The sequence below is a fragment of the Arvicola amphibius genome, chromosome 6, assembly GCF_903992535.2.
Source record: "Arvicola amphibius chromosome 6, mArvAmp1.2, whole genome shotgun sequence".
Taxonomy (NCBI): Eukaryota; Metazoa; Chordata; class Mammalia; order Rodentia; family Cricetidae; genus Arvicola; species Arvicola amphibius.
The window spans coordinates 129104120-129121416 of NC_052052.2; the positions used below are offsets into that span (position 1 = coordinate 129104120).

The following is a 17297-nucleotide window of genomic DNA, read 5'->3' on the forward strand; positions in this document are numbered from 1 at the left end:
GTCTTTTTGGGTGTGGGTTACCTCACTCAATATGATGTATTCTAGCTCCATCCATTTGACTGCAAATTTCAAGATGTCAATGCCCCTCAACTGAAGAATGGATAAGGAAAATATGGTACATTTACAAAATGGAGTCCTACACAGCAGAAAAAGTAATGACATCTCAAAATATACAGTTTTATATCAAGCCCATGCTAAAGAAACAGAGAAAGAGATGGAAAGAACAATGACCGGGGTAACAAGGATGACTCCTAACGCCTGACTGCAGAGAAACCGATGAAAACGGAACAAGTGAAAACAAGGACATGCAACTGCAAAACAAGGGTGAAAGAAAAGAGCTCACAAGAGCAGTGAGCTTCCGGGTCCTCTCCTTCCCATTTTAAATACAATCCCACTTCATCTCACTATATAATGACCATATATAGCTCAATAGATTATTAGCCATCTTTAAAAAATACTTCTCTAAGCTAACATTTTTAAATATTACTTAAAACTCACACTAAAATCTAAATTCAATCATAATCCCTAAAGCTTCCAACAGCTATTTATAAACCAACTTCAAAGCCCTGATTTCACGCTGGTTACAATGGAGCTAGTTCGTTGAAATTTTTCACTATACGATTTTATTATTACATAGTAGTAAATTTTGAAACCAAAAGGTAGCTGCTTATGATTCACTGCTACAGAATAATTTCAAATTGATAACACTAAACTTGGGTCAAGAAGAGCCAACCTATCCTACACGATTTGTGCGTTAGTCGCTATACAAGCTGAATCAATATGCAGTGTTGTCTGTGGATCAAGAGCAAAATCTGACTAAACCCCACAGGTCTCAAGGCCTTTGGGCTTTATAAGAGAAGGAAAGTAACCCAGGTCTCTGATTAGGGAGCCAGTCAGCAAGGTCATTCACAAGCCCATACACACAGTAAAAGAATGTTATAAGCATGAGGATCCTCAAAACGTGTATCTATCAGTTACTAAGTTGTGACACTACACACCGACCTCTTCCCTCCTCAGTCTCTCACATTAGACTGAAGAGTCATTACATGTTAGAAAAACATCAACAGTCTGGCAACTGAGACCCCTTCTCTATATTTTGGCCTTTCATTTCTTTGTTTCTAAAGGCTCTGTAAAAGAGCCAACAGTTAAGACTTTTCTTCAAAGCTTCATTCAACCCACCTAATTTTAGAGGCCAGGCCATTGTTTCCTTGCTATGTGAGCACCCAGCCTACTAACAACAATAGGACTCCTGCCATGATTTCTTGATTTTTGCTGACTGCTGACGTGGCCCAAATGTAGAGCTACTAGACACACACTGCGAAGTCAGAGAACAAGTGTCTGTGGAGTGTGTAGTCATAAATAAGACATCTGTATTACAGCTTCTCCTCCCAAAGCACAGAAAACATCAAGGAAGACAAGGTCAAATTTTGACTGTAAGCAGTGGTCAGGAAGGAGTAATGCAAACAGTCTTTTCTGGACACAGCAGGGTGGACTTCCAGGAGCTGTGGCTGCCTTCACAGGACCTGTATAGGAACAATCCAGTCAACATTTTAGCTTGGATGGAAGAGGGCACGCACATGAGCCTCTACCCCTAGCTGAGGAACTACGGACAGTGAATAGCTGCTAGGGGACCGACAGCCAGCATTCTTTAGGAATGTGGTCAGGGAAGGCTGACCATGCTCCCGTGGGTGGTCCCATGCTAGTGAGTATATAGATGACATTATTAGACTAGGTGGGTTGTTTAAAAAAAGGACTTGAAGCTGGGAAGGTGTTGTAAGGGGAAATTATGAAGAGTTTGAGTAGAGGCAGACAAATAAGACCAAAGCACATTGCATGTTTGCATGATATTCTCAATAAATAAAAATCATACTACTTAATGTGGATAAACTTATTTAATTAAAAAAAAAAATTAGACCTTCCCTGGTAGCCAGGTAGCTTGGGAAGATGCTCTAAGATCAGAGAACACAGGTGAAGTCTCTGCAAACCTGAAGGTTATTTTATGCCCAGACTCATGTTCCACAGAAAAATGTGCCTGCCCTACAACACTGAAGTGAGAAACTGGTATGTGGGCAAGAAAGAGCTTCACAAGGAAGACGAGAGCACTGCTAGAACAGGACGTCCATCACACACAGCTGGAGGCTGCGCTCATCCTGACTGCGGTTGGGCTAATCGGCAGACCGCTGCGACAAAGAGGGCACACCAAGGCAACATGACCTCTTACTCTCCCGGAAACGCCTTCTTCGGGGAGCAGAGATGCCTTTATGACAAGGGAAGAAGATGTGTGAGGTATTAATTAATTCTCTGCAATCTAACTCAGGTGCCCATCCAAACTGTCAACAGCCGAAACAGTTCTGAAAGAAGAGCAGGCGGATCTTAGCCCTGACCCTGAATAGAGGCCTCGCAGCCCACTGCCTGCCTTGCTAGGACAGACCTTCCTGATTTAGAAATTGGTTAGACAGCTACAAAATTGTGGTATTTGAAAGAACACAGGGATAGATGTTTCTGTCCCTGTAGAAAGTATCCGTGTCACAATATAAAACATTACTGTTTCTCATGCTCACAGCTACCATACTAAAGTTACCACAACCAGCCATGGAAGCAGAGCTAGCTGCTAGAAAACAATAGGGGTATAATAATTGCACAACTTTGGGAACTGTGAGACAAATTTGCCTTTTAAGACTGAAGCCCATAGGGCTGTGGAGACGGCTCATGGAGTAAGAGGAGGTGCTGTACATGTATGAAGCCTGAGTCTGGATCCCTAGCACCCATACAAAAAGCCAGTCCTACTCCCAGCCTCAGGAGAAGGTCAGAGACAGAAGGATGGCCACCTTGCTGGCCACCACCCAAGCCAAAACACAACTAGCTGCAGACTCAGTGACAGACCTTGTCTCAGGAGGGACACTCATCGGAGTCATTCCCCTGTCGTCTGGGCTAGGAAAGCAGGATACATCTTCTATGTCACAGTACACTCTGCTACAACTTCAGCTTCTTGCTAATTTTCCTTAAAACCAATCAAGTAAAAAGTCTACCACCACAACCAAATCCCACTGACTGGAACCAAATTCCCTCCCTAACACTGGAAAAAAAGGAGTCCGATGGTGAATAGTAAGACCTTCCAAAAGGAAAATGCCCCTAAAAAACATTTAAGAAGAACAAATAATGAAAGCTATCAGGCACTAGTTATAATCAGTCAAAGTCAATCAAATATATTTGTAATTTTTTGAATGTTTTATTATTAAAATATTCAAAATTATATACATTAAATTTTATACTTTTAAAATTACTTTTAACATCCAAATCACAGTTCCCCCTCCCTCCCCTCCCTTCAGAAAGCCCCCATCCATTCCTCCTCCATTTTTGTTTAGGAACGGGCAGGCCTCCCATGGATATGGCAATCATGGCATACCAAGTTGCAGTAAGACTAGGGCCCTCCCCTCATATTAAGACTGGGCAAGAATCAGAAAAAGTGAGCAGCAAGTTAAACAATGAGAAAGGGGTGGTGATTAAAGCCACAGGTCCCCCCTCCTCACAATCCTCTGTCCACTATAAGCAGCCCCACAGAACAGAAATAACATGGCTTTGGAACGAGAGAGGAAGGGTTCAGACTTGTCGCTGGGCAGTGCATAATCAGTGCAAGCAGGCTTCCTGTAGAGTACAAACGAATTAATGTCTAAGGAAAAGATAAGCTACGAAGAACTAGACAAGGTGCTGATTACAGCTGCTACAGTAATTAATGCAAAGTGTAGTCCTACCAAGACCTGCTAATGATGCAGGGGAAGTTTCAAATTCGACAAGCAAATGTAAGCTGCCATTTCTATAAAAAACTGACAATGAAAATCAATTTTGTAAATGATTTGTTATCTAAATAATTAAATGATTAAAAAGGTGCATGGGTGGCAAGACTGTCACAGATTCCGGAAACATGAGCATGTGTATAAAAAGGTAGGAGAACCCCGGCTACTTCTCTGTCTTAGGACCCTAACTCACAACCAACCATAAGAGTTGCTCTCAACGCCAGGAACCTGGTGAGGAATGACAAGGCCAGTCTCCAACACCAAGCTAACCAGGTTATGGTCAGGCAGCCTAGTTGTTGTTGTTGTTGTTATTGTTAAAATAATATATCATAAAGAAAGCTTTGTGTGTGCATATGTGTGTGTTGCATGATCATGTATGCAGGTACACGAGAGTATGGGTACACATAAAAGGGGTGTATGACATGCAGACCAAAGGGCAGCCACAGTTTGGTGTTGCTCAGGTACCACCCATCTTGTTTTTGAGACAGGCTCTTTCACTGGCTTGAAACACACAATGCAGATTCAGGGAGGTGGGCCGGCCAGGGAGCCCTAGGGATCTACCCATATCCATCCACCTTCCCTGGGCTGAGTTTACCAAAAACGTGCTACCATGCCAGCTTTTCCCTGTGGGCTCTGGGGAATGAGCGGTGGCCCCCGGGCACACACAGCAAGCGTTTTGCCGGCTGGCTTGTCCTGCTGTCCTTGGGAGGCAGTGTATATAAAAAGTGTGTTGAAGCTGTGCATGCTGAGTGAACATATTTTGGTAATGGAGTCAGAACTCGCTCTATTTTACAAAATGAGTCCTAGTAGAGAAAAGAATATAAAGTTTATATGCAATAAAACTTCTTTGTGGGACTGATACTTTACAGTACTCATCGTATGATATAAAGCAGAATGATGTAGAAATCAGAACGTGGATCTTAGAAAGTGACATATCTGAGCACACTACAAAGATAGCACAAACAATCAGCACAGAGACATTAACCAATGACATTCAAATAGAAACTGGCTTACAGTAGATTTCACAAAGTCTTTCATTAAGATTATTAATGAAACTAAGAGTCTCGTCTTCCCATGTAATCAGACATTATGTTTTACAAGTGTTAGCATGTAAGCTCAGCCTGACAGTAGCTAAGTCAACATTAAAACAAGTAAGAAAGGCAGGGCTATGTGATGGTCAGGGAGTGGGATTTCTTTATACTGTCTGGGTTAATTCATTTGAGTTAGAACACAAAGTAATATATTCATTATGGCATTTTCATACATATTTGTTCTTATTTGTTCTCCTCTCCTCTCCTCTCCAATCCCTTATTCTCCACAAAACTAGTTAGTATCCTTTTGACCAAAGTCCCTTTATGCATTCATAACACATGCCCCTCCCCCTTCCTTGCCTCCCTACCTCCCTTAAGATCAGGTCTCACAGTCCCATTTCTGGTTTCATAATTCGTACTCTCCCTCAACAAAATACATACACACACACACACACACACACACACGAAAGCACTTGAGGAAGATGAGTCAGTGGGTTAAATGCACCTGCCTGCATATCTGATGGGTGTGTGATGGTGGAGAGAGTCACCTCCCCCAGTTAGCTAAATATCATTAGATGCCAAAGAGTGTGGATCCTCGTAGATGCCAGTAAGTGTCCCTTTGGGCTCCAGAGACCGAGGATTCTACTAGATACAAGAAAGCAAGGATCCTACTAGGACCCCAAGATCAAAGGTTCTAATGGACAACAGAATGAAAGTCCTCCTGGGCACCAGAAAACAAGAACTCCTCTGGGTACCAATGAGGAAGGATCTCAAGTAATACAGCACATAAATGCCAGCCTAAATGGATACAGATGAATGTGGAAAACAGCTCTGGAGAGGAAAACAGAGGTTACATAGTTCCATTTGGGACATTAAGATAAAAGCAAAGTAGCTGAAAAATCTAAAGAAAAACCTTCAAATCCTCTCCAGCTGCCGCTGAGAACATTAAGCATCAGAAAAATAATGTGCTCAAAGGCAATCAACAAATGTCTCAATGCTACAGGGCGGGGAAGCATATTATTCCTCTGGCTGGACTTCTAAATGAAGTGCGGTCAGTAGAAACAGGAGGTAAAGGACGAATCTCTCTTACATATTTCGAAGCAAACTCAGCCAACCACTTAAGAGATGCATGGGGTTCAGTGCCGACACCTGCTAAATGAACCTGTCAGACCACGCCTCAGCCTCCAAAGCTCTCATTAGCTCCCACGCACTAAAGTCACCCTGTCCATCCTCTAAACAACCAGGGAAGAGTCCCGCAAACCTCATCTCATCTCTACTACTGTTTCTCACAACTAAACTCAACACAGCCTCTCCAGTAAATCTACACTGGGCCAAACTTGTCAGGGAGATGCCGTCACTCATCAAACTTACCTAGGAGAGAAAGGCCCCTGTTTCCTGACATGCCTCTACACATTTCCAGCGAAGCTCACTATTGAATACCACTCATTTTTAAAATTCATTTTATTTTTCCGAGAAGCTTCAGATTCACAGAGGCTGCGCAGAGGCCAAGAGCTTCTACAATCCACTGCCAACAATCTACACCAGAGTGCCTCAGGGGTAGGTTTGTTAAGGATGGAGCAGATGTTGGCAGGTCACTAGCATTCACAGTTGACAGTGGAAGTTTGATGTTTTGAGCAAGTGCATCCTGACAGGTGTTCAGTATCACAATATCAACAAGAGTATCACTGCCCCCAAAACACTTCTGGATTCTGTTTCCTCAACAATTCCCTACACCTCTAGGTTACCTGGATTGCTTCTATAGCTGCCCTCTTCCAAATGCCATATAGTTCACATCACACAGTACATGGCTTTTAAAGATTACCTTATTTTACTCTGCAAACCCTCTGTGTCTTTACATGACTTCCCTGCTCATTTCTTTCCAGTGTCTTATAGATACAAAATGTATGATTTTATCCTATAACAATATATTTCATAAAAATGATTAATAAGTGTTAAGTGAATGGTATAACAAATTTTAGTTCAGAAAATGCATCTGCTCATCTTATGCTCCGCCATTACCTTTAATTGTTTCCTCCACAACTTCTACCACACGATCAATCTGCTGAACCTGGAAAGGGAGACAGACACGAAGTCAGAGAGGAAGTGCAGTCACGGGCATCCTGGAGTCAGGGAACATTTCCTAAGAATGCTGGTGCCGTTTCACTTGATTGACTTACCACTATGTGTGTGCATGCGTGTGTGTGTGTGTGTGTGTGTGTGTGTGTGTGTGTGTTTGTGTACTCAAGCACTCTCACATACAACAGATGCATTAGAGAGATGGAGGTTGTATGTGAATTACCTGATTTTATTCACATATATTAAAATATACACAGATGGAAGGAAGGAAGGAAGGAAGGAAGGAAGGAAGGAAGGAAGGAAGGAAGGAAGGAAGGAAGGAAGGAAGGAAGGAGACAACCAAAAAATGTGACTGTCCTGTGAAACAGTGATGAGTGTCTTCCGTAGGTAAGTGAAGGCATCACACACTATGGCACAGTGAGCCGGAACAGAGTTCTGCTGTTGCAGCACCACTGCTGGGAGCTGAAACATTACCCAGGAAAAGGAAGAAGAATCAGAAAGTTCATGCAGTAAACAGCTGCTGGGGAGAGGGGGAAATGCTTTAATTTGTGGCTTTAGATCTGTTCCCTACACTGGGGTGGGATTTGCAGTGAGGAAGCACCCTGCTTTATAAATAAATAAAGTAATGAACTCACTAGCACACTAAGGCTACAATTGGGTGGAATTGCATTTTTGATCTACTGTCAGGGTCTTAACTAGCTGAGTAGACATTTGGTCTTGTCTCCCAAGAAAAAGTCAGGCCACAGCTATCCACTTAAACTCAACACAGGCTAAAACATACACTTAATTTTAATTAAAGTATGTTTCTTTCTACAAAGCTGAAAGTTACAGGGTATAAAATGGAGTATTACACAATAGAATGTGCTAATATTAAGGAGATACATGGGAAATCTTGTGCTTTAATATCAATCTTGAAAATTCTTTCAGTGAATTTGTACCTAGAGCTAAGTAGCTTATTCAGACCCACAGTCCAAAGGTCAATAGTAAAGGTCATTTTTGACACACAAGTGACCAGGGAAGAATTCCCCGAGTGCCACAGAGCACAGAAAAAGGTGATACACTGGAGTGATATACCAAAGGTGTCTTGTCAACAAAGGCAGGAAAAGCCACTAAGAAAACTGAGGAGATACAGAAGAGTTTCGAATGAAATGAAGACAGTAAAAATAAATAAAGTCATGATCACAGAAGTTAGAGGAGTCAAGTAAAATAGCTTAAGATTGATCTTCTAAAATTGCTCCAAGTATTGTTGTCCTCTCTCTCTCTCTCTCTCTCTCTCTCTCTCTCTCTCTCTCTCACACACACACACACACACACACACACACACACAAGACTAGCATCACACTCGCCAAGTTCTGCCTACCACTGCCTCCAAAGTTCTGGGATGAAAAGCTGAAGAAAAAAATGAGAGACATCCAACCTATGCTAAATGCTTTGGAAACCCAAAGAAATGGGAAACCCAGAAAAAGATGTAGGCATAGTAGTAGTAGGTCACAAAAAAACAAAACAAACAAACAAAAAAAAGATAATGAGATAATGTAATGCAGTAATAATAATTTATGTAATTGGGTCTAGGTAAGAATAACTATTTCTTAATAGTTTAAATACAAAGAGAAGGAAGCTGGTAAAGAAAAACATGCTAAAAGGGGAACAAATAATTTTAAAAAAACAAAAACTAAGGTTGACAGCATAAAAGCTAAAATGGAGACATTTTAGAGACCAGGGCCTATTGAAGAACAGAACAGGGTTAAGGAAAGAGGGTACTAGAGGGATTTATACGATCAATTATATAGATGTGGGAAAAATGTTGCAATAAAATCCATTCTTTTGGGTAACAGACATACAGTCATAAATCTGAGAGAAAGCAGGAAGGAGGAGGAGAGAGAGCAGGAGGGATTGGGGTGGGAGGGGAGGTGGGGAAAGAGAAGATGAGCTGGGGAAGAGACTGGAAGGGAAAGTCTCCCACTGAGGGAAGGTGAGGAGGAAGCAGGGGAAGCAGAGCAGGTCCTCCCACTGAGCATGAGGAGACACAAACTCATCAACTGGTCTAAGGTCACCTGCTAAGAGTAAGAAGATAAGATGATAAAAACAGAGATGGACAGAGAATAAGGGATGAAGGATGCATAAAAATCCTTAGTTAAAATTAGAATTTCGGACAGAGATTTTGCAAGCAGATTAGGTTTTCTCAGGCAAACTGACCAACCCGAGGTTTGTTCTCTCCATAGCTCACTCAGTGGGCATGCACCGAGTGTCGAACAAATACCACAGTGGAACAAACACTGTGTGGAGGGATTGGTGACTAGGAACAGGAGGAGATGGAAGAAAACAGCTGGCGATGCACTGGGGCTCAGATGAAGTCTGGAAGACAGAAGAATACAGCGAAAAGGAGAGAAGAGGGGTGGAGAGAAGGAAAAACAGAGGATTGAATTCGTGTAGGCTCAGCTACCAGTACCTGTGAAGAGAAGTGAGGGCCGGCATCTGCCTATAGAAACACAGTGCTGAAACAGCATGCAGGTGACTCCCACTGGAGTCTGACACAGGAGGAAGTACAAGTCACAACACACACAGCGACTCAAATCTCCTGGGACTTGGACATATGTAAGAAGAGGACTCGGCCAAATTGGGTACTGTACACGGATGAATAACCAAGTATCATTTGAGAGCAGCAGATAGCAAATAAAATGAGAAAAATATGAAATAAATTGGTGATGGAGGCAGAACAAGAATGTTTTCCTACATGCTTAGAAATAGAAAGTTTCAGGCATAGTCCATTGGTCCTTAAGCACGCAAATGGAACAGGAATGCAGGGGAGCAGTGGATGTGGCGGGCATCAGTTAAAGAGATGAGAAGCTAACCCATGAACTTCATAAAATCAGCAGAGCCACAGGCCCATGAGAACCTTGCAATAAATGGTGCTTTTGAGGCAGATTAGAAGGATCCACCTCTCTGGGACGCTGAAGCAGGAATTAAGCATTGTCAAATTATTATTAGCTACTTTTAAATTAATGCTAAAGATTTTAGGCATTTATTAAAGTACCTGCCCAATGTCTGTTTTTCCTTTAAGATAAGGCAGTGGAGGTCAAGACACTAACTGACAATTGAGAACCTTCCCTGGTATCCTGGTTGCCTTGAGCCAAGCAACCATTTGGACTGCTAACTATTCAGAACACTTCACTGAGGCCTTGAAGAAGTACACAGCAACCACACCTGCTTGCTACCAAAGCACAACTCCAGCTACAGTGGAGGCGAAGTCCCAGACATGACTATTTCAACCAACTCGCACCAAACTTCTTATCACAAAATCAAAATCTAGCAAACCATTTTCACCTAGCATTTCCCCTGCTAGCCCACTGTGAGAATGGCTGTGCCAAAACTGTACAACCACCCTTGCTTTCAGCAGTCTACCCTTCACGGTGTCCAGGAGACTCCCATTTGTGCCACTCTCAGATAACTAGCCTTAATTAAATGTCTCTCCCATCATGTCCTTGGCTTACTTTTATCTTTATCATCGAGTGGTAAAGAAGCAAGAAGCCGGCTGAAGCAGCACCAAAGCAGCAATGGGGACAAAGGCAGGGGTGGTGGTTGCCACCCTGGTGGCAGCAGGAGAAATGGCAATGGGAGGAGCGCTGAAGGCAGACAGAGAGCTGGTGAGAGCAAAAGAGCTCTGGCCTCCACCAGTGAGCAAGCTCCAAGCAGTAGCCAAACGCGGTTATTATGTAATCCAGAAGTCCAAAATCTACTCAACAGAACTGGAAACCTATACACACAAAAGCCTGTGACTATGGCCAAAGGAAGTGAAGTCATATTTCCACCAACTGATGACAAAACGTTAAGTCACAAAGGGATAGGAGCAATGAGACATGCCACATCATTACACACCGTGAGAAATCAGGGCAGTCCTCATAATGTGCAACCCATTAGATGAAAAGTCCACGACGGAAAACTTCACAGGGGAAGCAAGTCAGTGACTGCCTATGGTGACACAAAGGGGAAATGAGAAGGTGCGCTAAGGAACCCTGTGACTCTTCCAGGAGTGAAAGGTGTCCTGACAGTGTTTGCAATAATGGTCACACATCTGAATAAACGGCAGGACTACAAGCTGTGATTGGATGTGCTGTGTGGTGCATTAATTTTATTTCAAAAAAGCCATTATGTATATAAACAAAAAAAGATGAAATTAGCCAAATGTTCTACTGTGAAGGTCACTAAAGAAAAAAGCCAGCAGCTTAGGAAAGCACACAGATTAACAGACAGTGAGGACCTCAGAATTCAGTGTGACTGCAGACATCAGAGGGATTTGCATCCATGAGGGACAAAGGACCAGGAAAGAGTGTGTATATTAAACAGAATTTAAATATGATTATTTTCCCTTAATTACAAAGGAACAGAAAAGAAGCTCATAATGAAATTGGGGCAAACTATTAAGTCTATTTTCAGTGATGAGGACAGTGGGGAGAATAAAGTGGAGAAAAGGTAGAGAAAAGGAGAGATTACAGTAACAGCCATTAAAAGAGGAAAGGGAGAAGTTAGGCCAAAACAGTGCAGGTGGGAGGACGGGACAGAAAACACCATGGACAAAAACAGACCCAAAGTCCCCTTGAAGAGTACACAATAGATTGCATTTTCTTTGGGAGAGGAGGAAAGCTATTCTCAGCACTATAAATTGCAGCCCCGGATACACAAAAGCTTATTCAACAGCATATAATTCAAATAAAGTAAGTAAAGCAATATCTTGTACTCTTCGGGCACTTGATTATAAATATACAGGGTGGGAGTGGGACACCATGCAGCATGTTCTCTTACGACTCCATATGTTCTCAACAAGGAGGAAAGGAGCTGGCGAACAACAATTCATAAATAACATTAATGAGTCATTCTGATGAGGGGCTTTCAAAGAGCCCATAAAAATATTTTACCCTGCTCTAAGAAAAGACTTGGAATTCAGAACTAAACATGGAGAGAGGAAACACACCAACATGCTGGCACCTAAAGCAAATGAAAAATGCTGTCCTCACATCTCCCGACTGTAGAGTGTAGAGCTTTCTGCAGCGACAAAGATCCTCACAGCTGTCCGGTCCACTATGTCAGGTACCAACCACCTGTGGTCACTACGTACTCAGCTGAAACACTAAATGCTCAACTGAAGTATAATAGTCATATGGAACATGCAGGCTTAAGCAAATGGAAGTCAGCCGTCCACTTTGCAGCTCACCTGTTAAAAGCCAATGAACACCTCAAAGACAACTTTTCAGTTGGATTAGAAAAGAAGTCCTGGCACTGTGGGGCCTGGCAGCATGCTCAGTACAAAGTGCACAGATATGTTCAGAACCAAGGCTAGAAGTGAAGTCACATGATGCAACATGGGCAAGCACTGCCAGAACACTGTGGATTCGCTACATAGTGACTTGACCTTATTTTTAGTTAGTGGGCATTCGGAAATGTTTCCCACTTTCCAAAGTTTTCATGACCATCCTTACCTCATTCATTTGCCTATGGGGTCACAACCCACAGGTTAAGAAGTTTTGCACTCGGTCATTTTTGTTAACTAAGGCAAACAGACAAGTCTCTGAACTTCTCAGAACAAGCTGTCCAACAGTTAAGCAAAAGAATAAAACTACAAAAGCAAAAATTTTTGGTCAAATCAGTCAACAAACATTTGATGGGTACACTTATACATGCAGAATAGAAAAACACACAAATGTTAAAGGGATAAAAATGATATCCTGGTAGGAATAATTAAATTGGAGCCATGGGCTTTGTACAAAATAAAATTGTTTAAGTGTACAACCACATTTCAAAAGCTAACTCTGTGCTGAGACAGACACACGGACAAGTCCACAGTGGGCAACAGCAGCCAGGGAAGGGATCCTGGAGGAGGATGCAGCAGCACAGAGCTGTACAACACGGGCTGCCCTGAAGCCAACACCCAGAGGTGAGGATAACACAACAGAGCTTTCTAAAAACACACATTAGGTATTGGGGAGGATGAGCAGGAAGCTCAAGAAGATGAGAAATTTGCTTATTTGGAGAGCAGTAACAGGGTTGAAGACCAGGTCATTCATGAAGGCCAAGATGAAGACAAGCCATAAACCTTATAGTGTGGTTTTCTTATAGTGGTAGTTTCTCAGTGAGAAAACCTACAACATAGGGTGTATTGTGTATGTATGTGTGCGTGCGCACACACACGTGTGTTGAGGTGAAAAATCACACATACAGGACAAAGTTAGTGTGGTTAAGAGACGTAAGTACTAGAATGAGTTAATGACATTATGTTCTATTTACCCATCCGGTCCACACTTACCCCGATGATACTCAATCCTTTGAGGTAGTCCTGACGAGGTTGGGCTTGGGGAACACAGCCAGCCAGGACAATTTTCTTATTCTCCTCTTGAGCTTTTCTGTAACAGTGAAGAGAATCTTTGTGAATTCTATTGCTCACTGACACAGCCTTAGAAACTGACACTAGCGCACCTACGTTATCTAATTACCAAGACCATCTAACATGACCAGGGTTTTCTGGCAATGGACTAAAGAAAACACGCATCATTAAACTTACGTACTGTATGCCTATTTCTCATACCACTAATGCATGTGTCTATTAATGTCTTCCCTTATCATCATATTACCAAACAAAGCAATCATATAGAATATGCAATGCTCATATAAACCATTCACAAAAATCTCTTTTCCAGATTGATGTTGGATTTCCCTGTTGATGCTGTGAGTATGTTGTATTAGCATTGGTTAATAAAGAAACTGCTTTGGCCTAAGGTAGGGTAGAATATAGCTAGGCAGGCAAACTAAACTGAGTGCAGGGTAAAGAAAGGCGGGGTCAGAAAGAGGCCAGCAATCACCAAGGAGTAAGATGTGAGGTAACAAACCACGAACCTCAGGACAAAATATAAAATAATAGAAATGGGCTGACTCAAGATGTAAAAGTTAGTTAATAAGAAGCCTGAGCTAACAGATCAAAGAATATGTAATTAATAAAAGCCTCAGAATAGTTATTTCATATGTGGTTTCGAGAATAGGGGGCAGAGAAAAACCAGTCCAGGGGACCAGCAGGACAGAGACTATTTCTAGCTACACCGGATAGACAGGCTAAGCCTTCAAACGAATTGCGTGTTTAAAATATTAATTAAAATGTATGTAAACCTTCACATATTCTTTCTTAGACTTTGGCTAATATAAAGAAAGTACACTTCAAAATAATTCCAACAAGAGAGACTAATAGAAGGTAAAATATTTCATATCCTGGAAATTTCTGAACTCCCTGCTCACTTTTCCCTAGACAACTAACAGTCACTGGTTTCTTGTGTTTGCTGTCATCCTTCAAACAGCAAGCATGACTGGGTGATGTATACATCTGCAGAGATACATAATGTATATATTGTACACATATTTTATTTATGTACAATCTTGTATATTTGAAAAAGTATTTCCAAAATATATAAATCTTGATGTGAAATCTACATTCCCTAGAATAATATTTCAATTTGGATCTGAAATGCCCCCCAAAGGGTGATGATGACTTAAAAGCTTGCTCCCCCATGCAACAAGATCTGGTGTTTGAAATTCTATAAGAAAGATCAGTTCATGAAGCCTGACCTCATCAATGGGTTAATCCATTAATGACTTCATAATTAGATTGGCTATGTAGAAGTGACAGAAGTCCAGGAAGCAGGAAGAACTGGAGGAAATATGCCCCTGAAAGTCCGTCCTTGAGAAGAGTGCCTTGTCCCCGGACCCCTTCCCAATTGCTTTCAGTTTCCTCTCTCCCACGTTCTGGCTGCCAAGATGGGAGCAGTTTTGCTCCACCATGATGTTCTGTGCTGCTGCCCACAGACCACTGGCAGCCTCAATCAAAATAAATTTTCTTCCTATAAACTGATGTCCTGTAGTGTTTTTTTTTCCCATCAATAAAAGCTGACGAGCATACATAAGTTTTAAGTAGAAACGCTGGTTCAAATGAATATCTGCTTTTTCCGAAGCATTTCATTACTGAAGAGTAAATGGCCATAGATATGTATGTGAACATCACTCATTCATTCAGTGCTTTCAGCAACACTAATTTTATGCTATTAAGAGCAGTGGACAAACTCAAGGGTCTAAGCCTCCCAGATTTAGGAGACTATATCCTTTGCTCATTTTAAAGTTAAATGTGCACGTCTTCAACTCTTTTACAAGAGCATTAATTTAAAAGTAGCTGTTGTTCTTACTACTGCATTCTTGGGTGCCATATTTTATGCACCAAACTGAGCCCCTTGCTAGCTAGTAACTGAGAAAGCTAAGGTACTTGCAGCCCAGTCTCTGGACACGACTTTAGACTGTATATCAAGAAGTGACTTGTCTCCATACCCAGATATATCTGCTATGGTCTTCTGACACCTTTTTCAGGACACAGGTTCAGAACTGGAGGAAAAACAAGCCAACAAACAACTGAGGCTCGTAGCGGTAGGCCCTTGGGATAAAGGCACACTGAAAACTTCTGTGAAGTGTAAGAAGGGTTAAATGAATAAGTGAGTATAAACTTACTATTTTTGTTTATTTTTGAGATTTTCATTTAATTACAATATTTCTTCTTTCTGGTTTCTCTGTCCAAACCCTCCCATATGCCCCACCCAATTCTCCTCAAATTCACAGCCTCTTTTTTCATTAAATGCTATTGTATGTATATATGTATCTGAATATACATATATAGTCCTAACTACAACCTGCTGAATCCATATAATGTTACTTGTATAAAACCTTTCAGGGCTGATCATTTGGCAGTGGACAACAACAGGTGTGCTCCTCCCTCTGGAGGCCGCACCTCCCACTCCCAGCTTTATTCACTTGCGTGTGTGTATTCTTGAGTAAGACTGAGGCATGTCAGTTAGTATCATCCTTCTTCCGTTCATCTTTATTTTTTTTTTTTTTTTTGGTTTTTCCAGACAGGGTTTCTCTGCAGCTTTAGAGCCTGTCCTGGAGCTAGCTCTTGTAGACCAGGCTGGCCTCGAACTCAGAGAGATCCGCCTGCCTCTGCCTCCCGAGTGCTGGGATTAAAGGCGTGCGCCACCACCGCCGGCTTCCGTTCATCTTCAGATGGCCATGAGGAAAGTGTAGATGGGTATAGCTTCTGGTGTTACTAGGAGACACAGCTTCACAGCGAGCTTCCTGGTTCTCCGGCTCTTACAGCCTTTCCACCCCTCTTCTACAATGTTCCCTGAGCCTTAGGTGTGGGAGCGTTTCGTAGATGGATTCCTTGGGATTGAGCTCCACAACTCACTATGCAGTTTGATTGGCTGTAGAACCTATAAAATTATTATTTCAAAAGCCCTCTTTGAAATGTTCTGATTAAGTAATCTGAGTCTTTTGATAAATTTTTTCCACTTGGAATCCTAAAACCACTGCTCAAAGAATTTTGTTAAAGATACAAGCTTGCCTGACTCACAGTACATCCCAGGGACTAGAAACCCTTCTCTGCCAACTGCCTACACTGTATGGATAAACATTTTCATTTGATAAGGAGTTTTACATTCTCTGTAAAATGTATTTGTTTGCAGTTGCACATATATACATGCAAGCAAAACACTCAGACTCATAAAATAGTATTTTTTTAAAAAAAAAACCTGAAAAAAGAAAGAAAATGCCTATTTCATTTCTATGAAATCCTTTGTCATCATAAAATGAAAAGATTTCAAGGGAATATAGAAACAAGGAAGACTCATGCCTGCAAAGCAAGAGACAATAAGGATGATATGTAAAAAAACATGAGCAACTTGGCACCAAGCATACAACTCTCAGTGGCAGAAAAAAAGAGCAGGTGACATAATGAGACGGGCAATGTGCAGAGAGAAAAAAAGCTTCTTGGAGAAACTTTTATTAGCAAATGTGAGAAGAAAAAGACAGAAACAAAGGCAAAGAAAGATGCAGACAGTTGCCAGAGCAAGGACAAGGAGAGAAAATAGAGCAGGAAGGCAGTGGTAGCCACATCTCGAGACAGAACAGGTGGTTCGTAAAAGAGCAAGAAGAACACCAGACTAGGAGTGAAGGCTCAGAAAAGGCCTGACCTAGTAACTTATTAAGAACTGCTCCAAGCTGTTCTTGAATTTGGCTTCAAACCAGCAGGGCAGACTAGAAGAACAATCTGAACCAAACCTCGGTCCAGCCAAGGAATGTTGATGCTACACTTTACATGTGACCAAAATAACAGATGAGACAAAATCCTTAATGCAGATTCTCAGAATGTTCCTGTTCTAAACATTACCTTCTTACAGTCTGTTCTTCTGCTTTAATAAGCTTTGCTCACAATAATACAATGTGAAATTATTTTTCTTTTGATATGTACCTAGCAGATATTTTTAAAAGCTTTTATCCTTCAAAATATGAATAATGCTAAGAATAATAACTTAAGAAA

At 41.6% G+C, this 17297-nt stretch overlaps 1 protein-coding gene across 1 annotated transcript in view; it reads right to left on the reverse strand.

The window, feature by feature from the left end:
• The window catches only part of Cdkal1 (CDK5 regulatory subunit associated protein 1 like 1), a 511294-nt gene that overhangs the window by 360155 nt on the left and 133842 nt on the right, over positions 1 to 17297 (reverse strand). Inside the window, 2 exon segments of the mRNA XM_038335499.1 lie at positions 6845 to 6893; positions 13200 to 13296. Of these exon segments, the coding sequence (XP_038191427.1) occupies positions 6845 to 6893; positions 13200 to 13296 (146 nt within the window).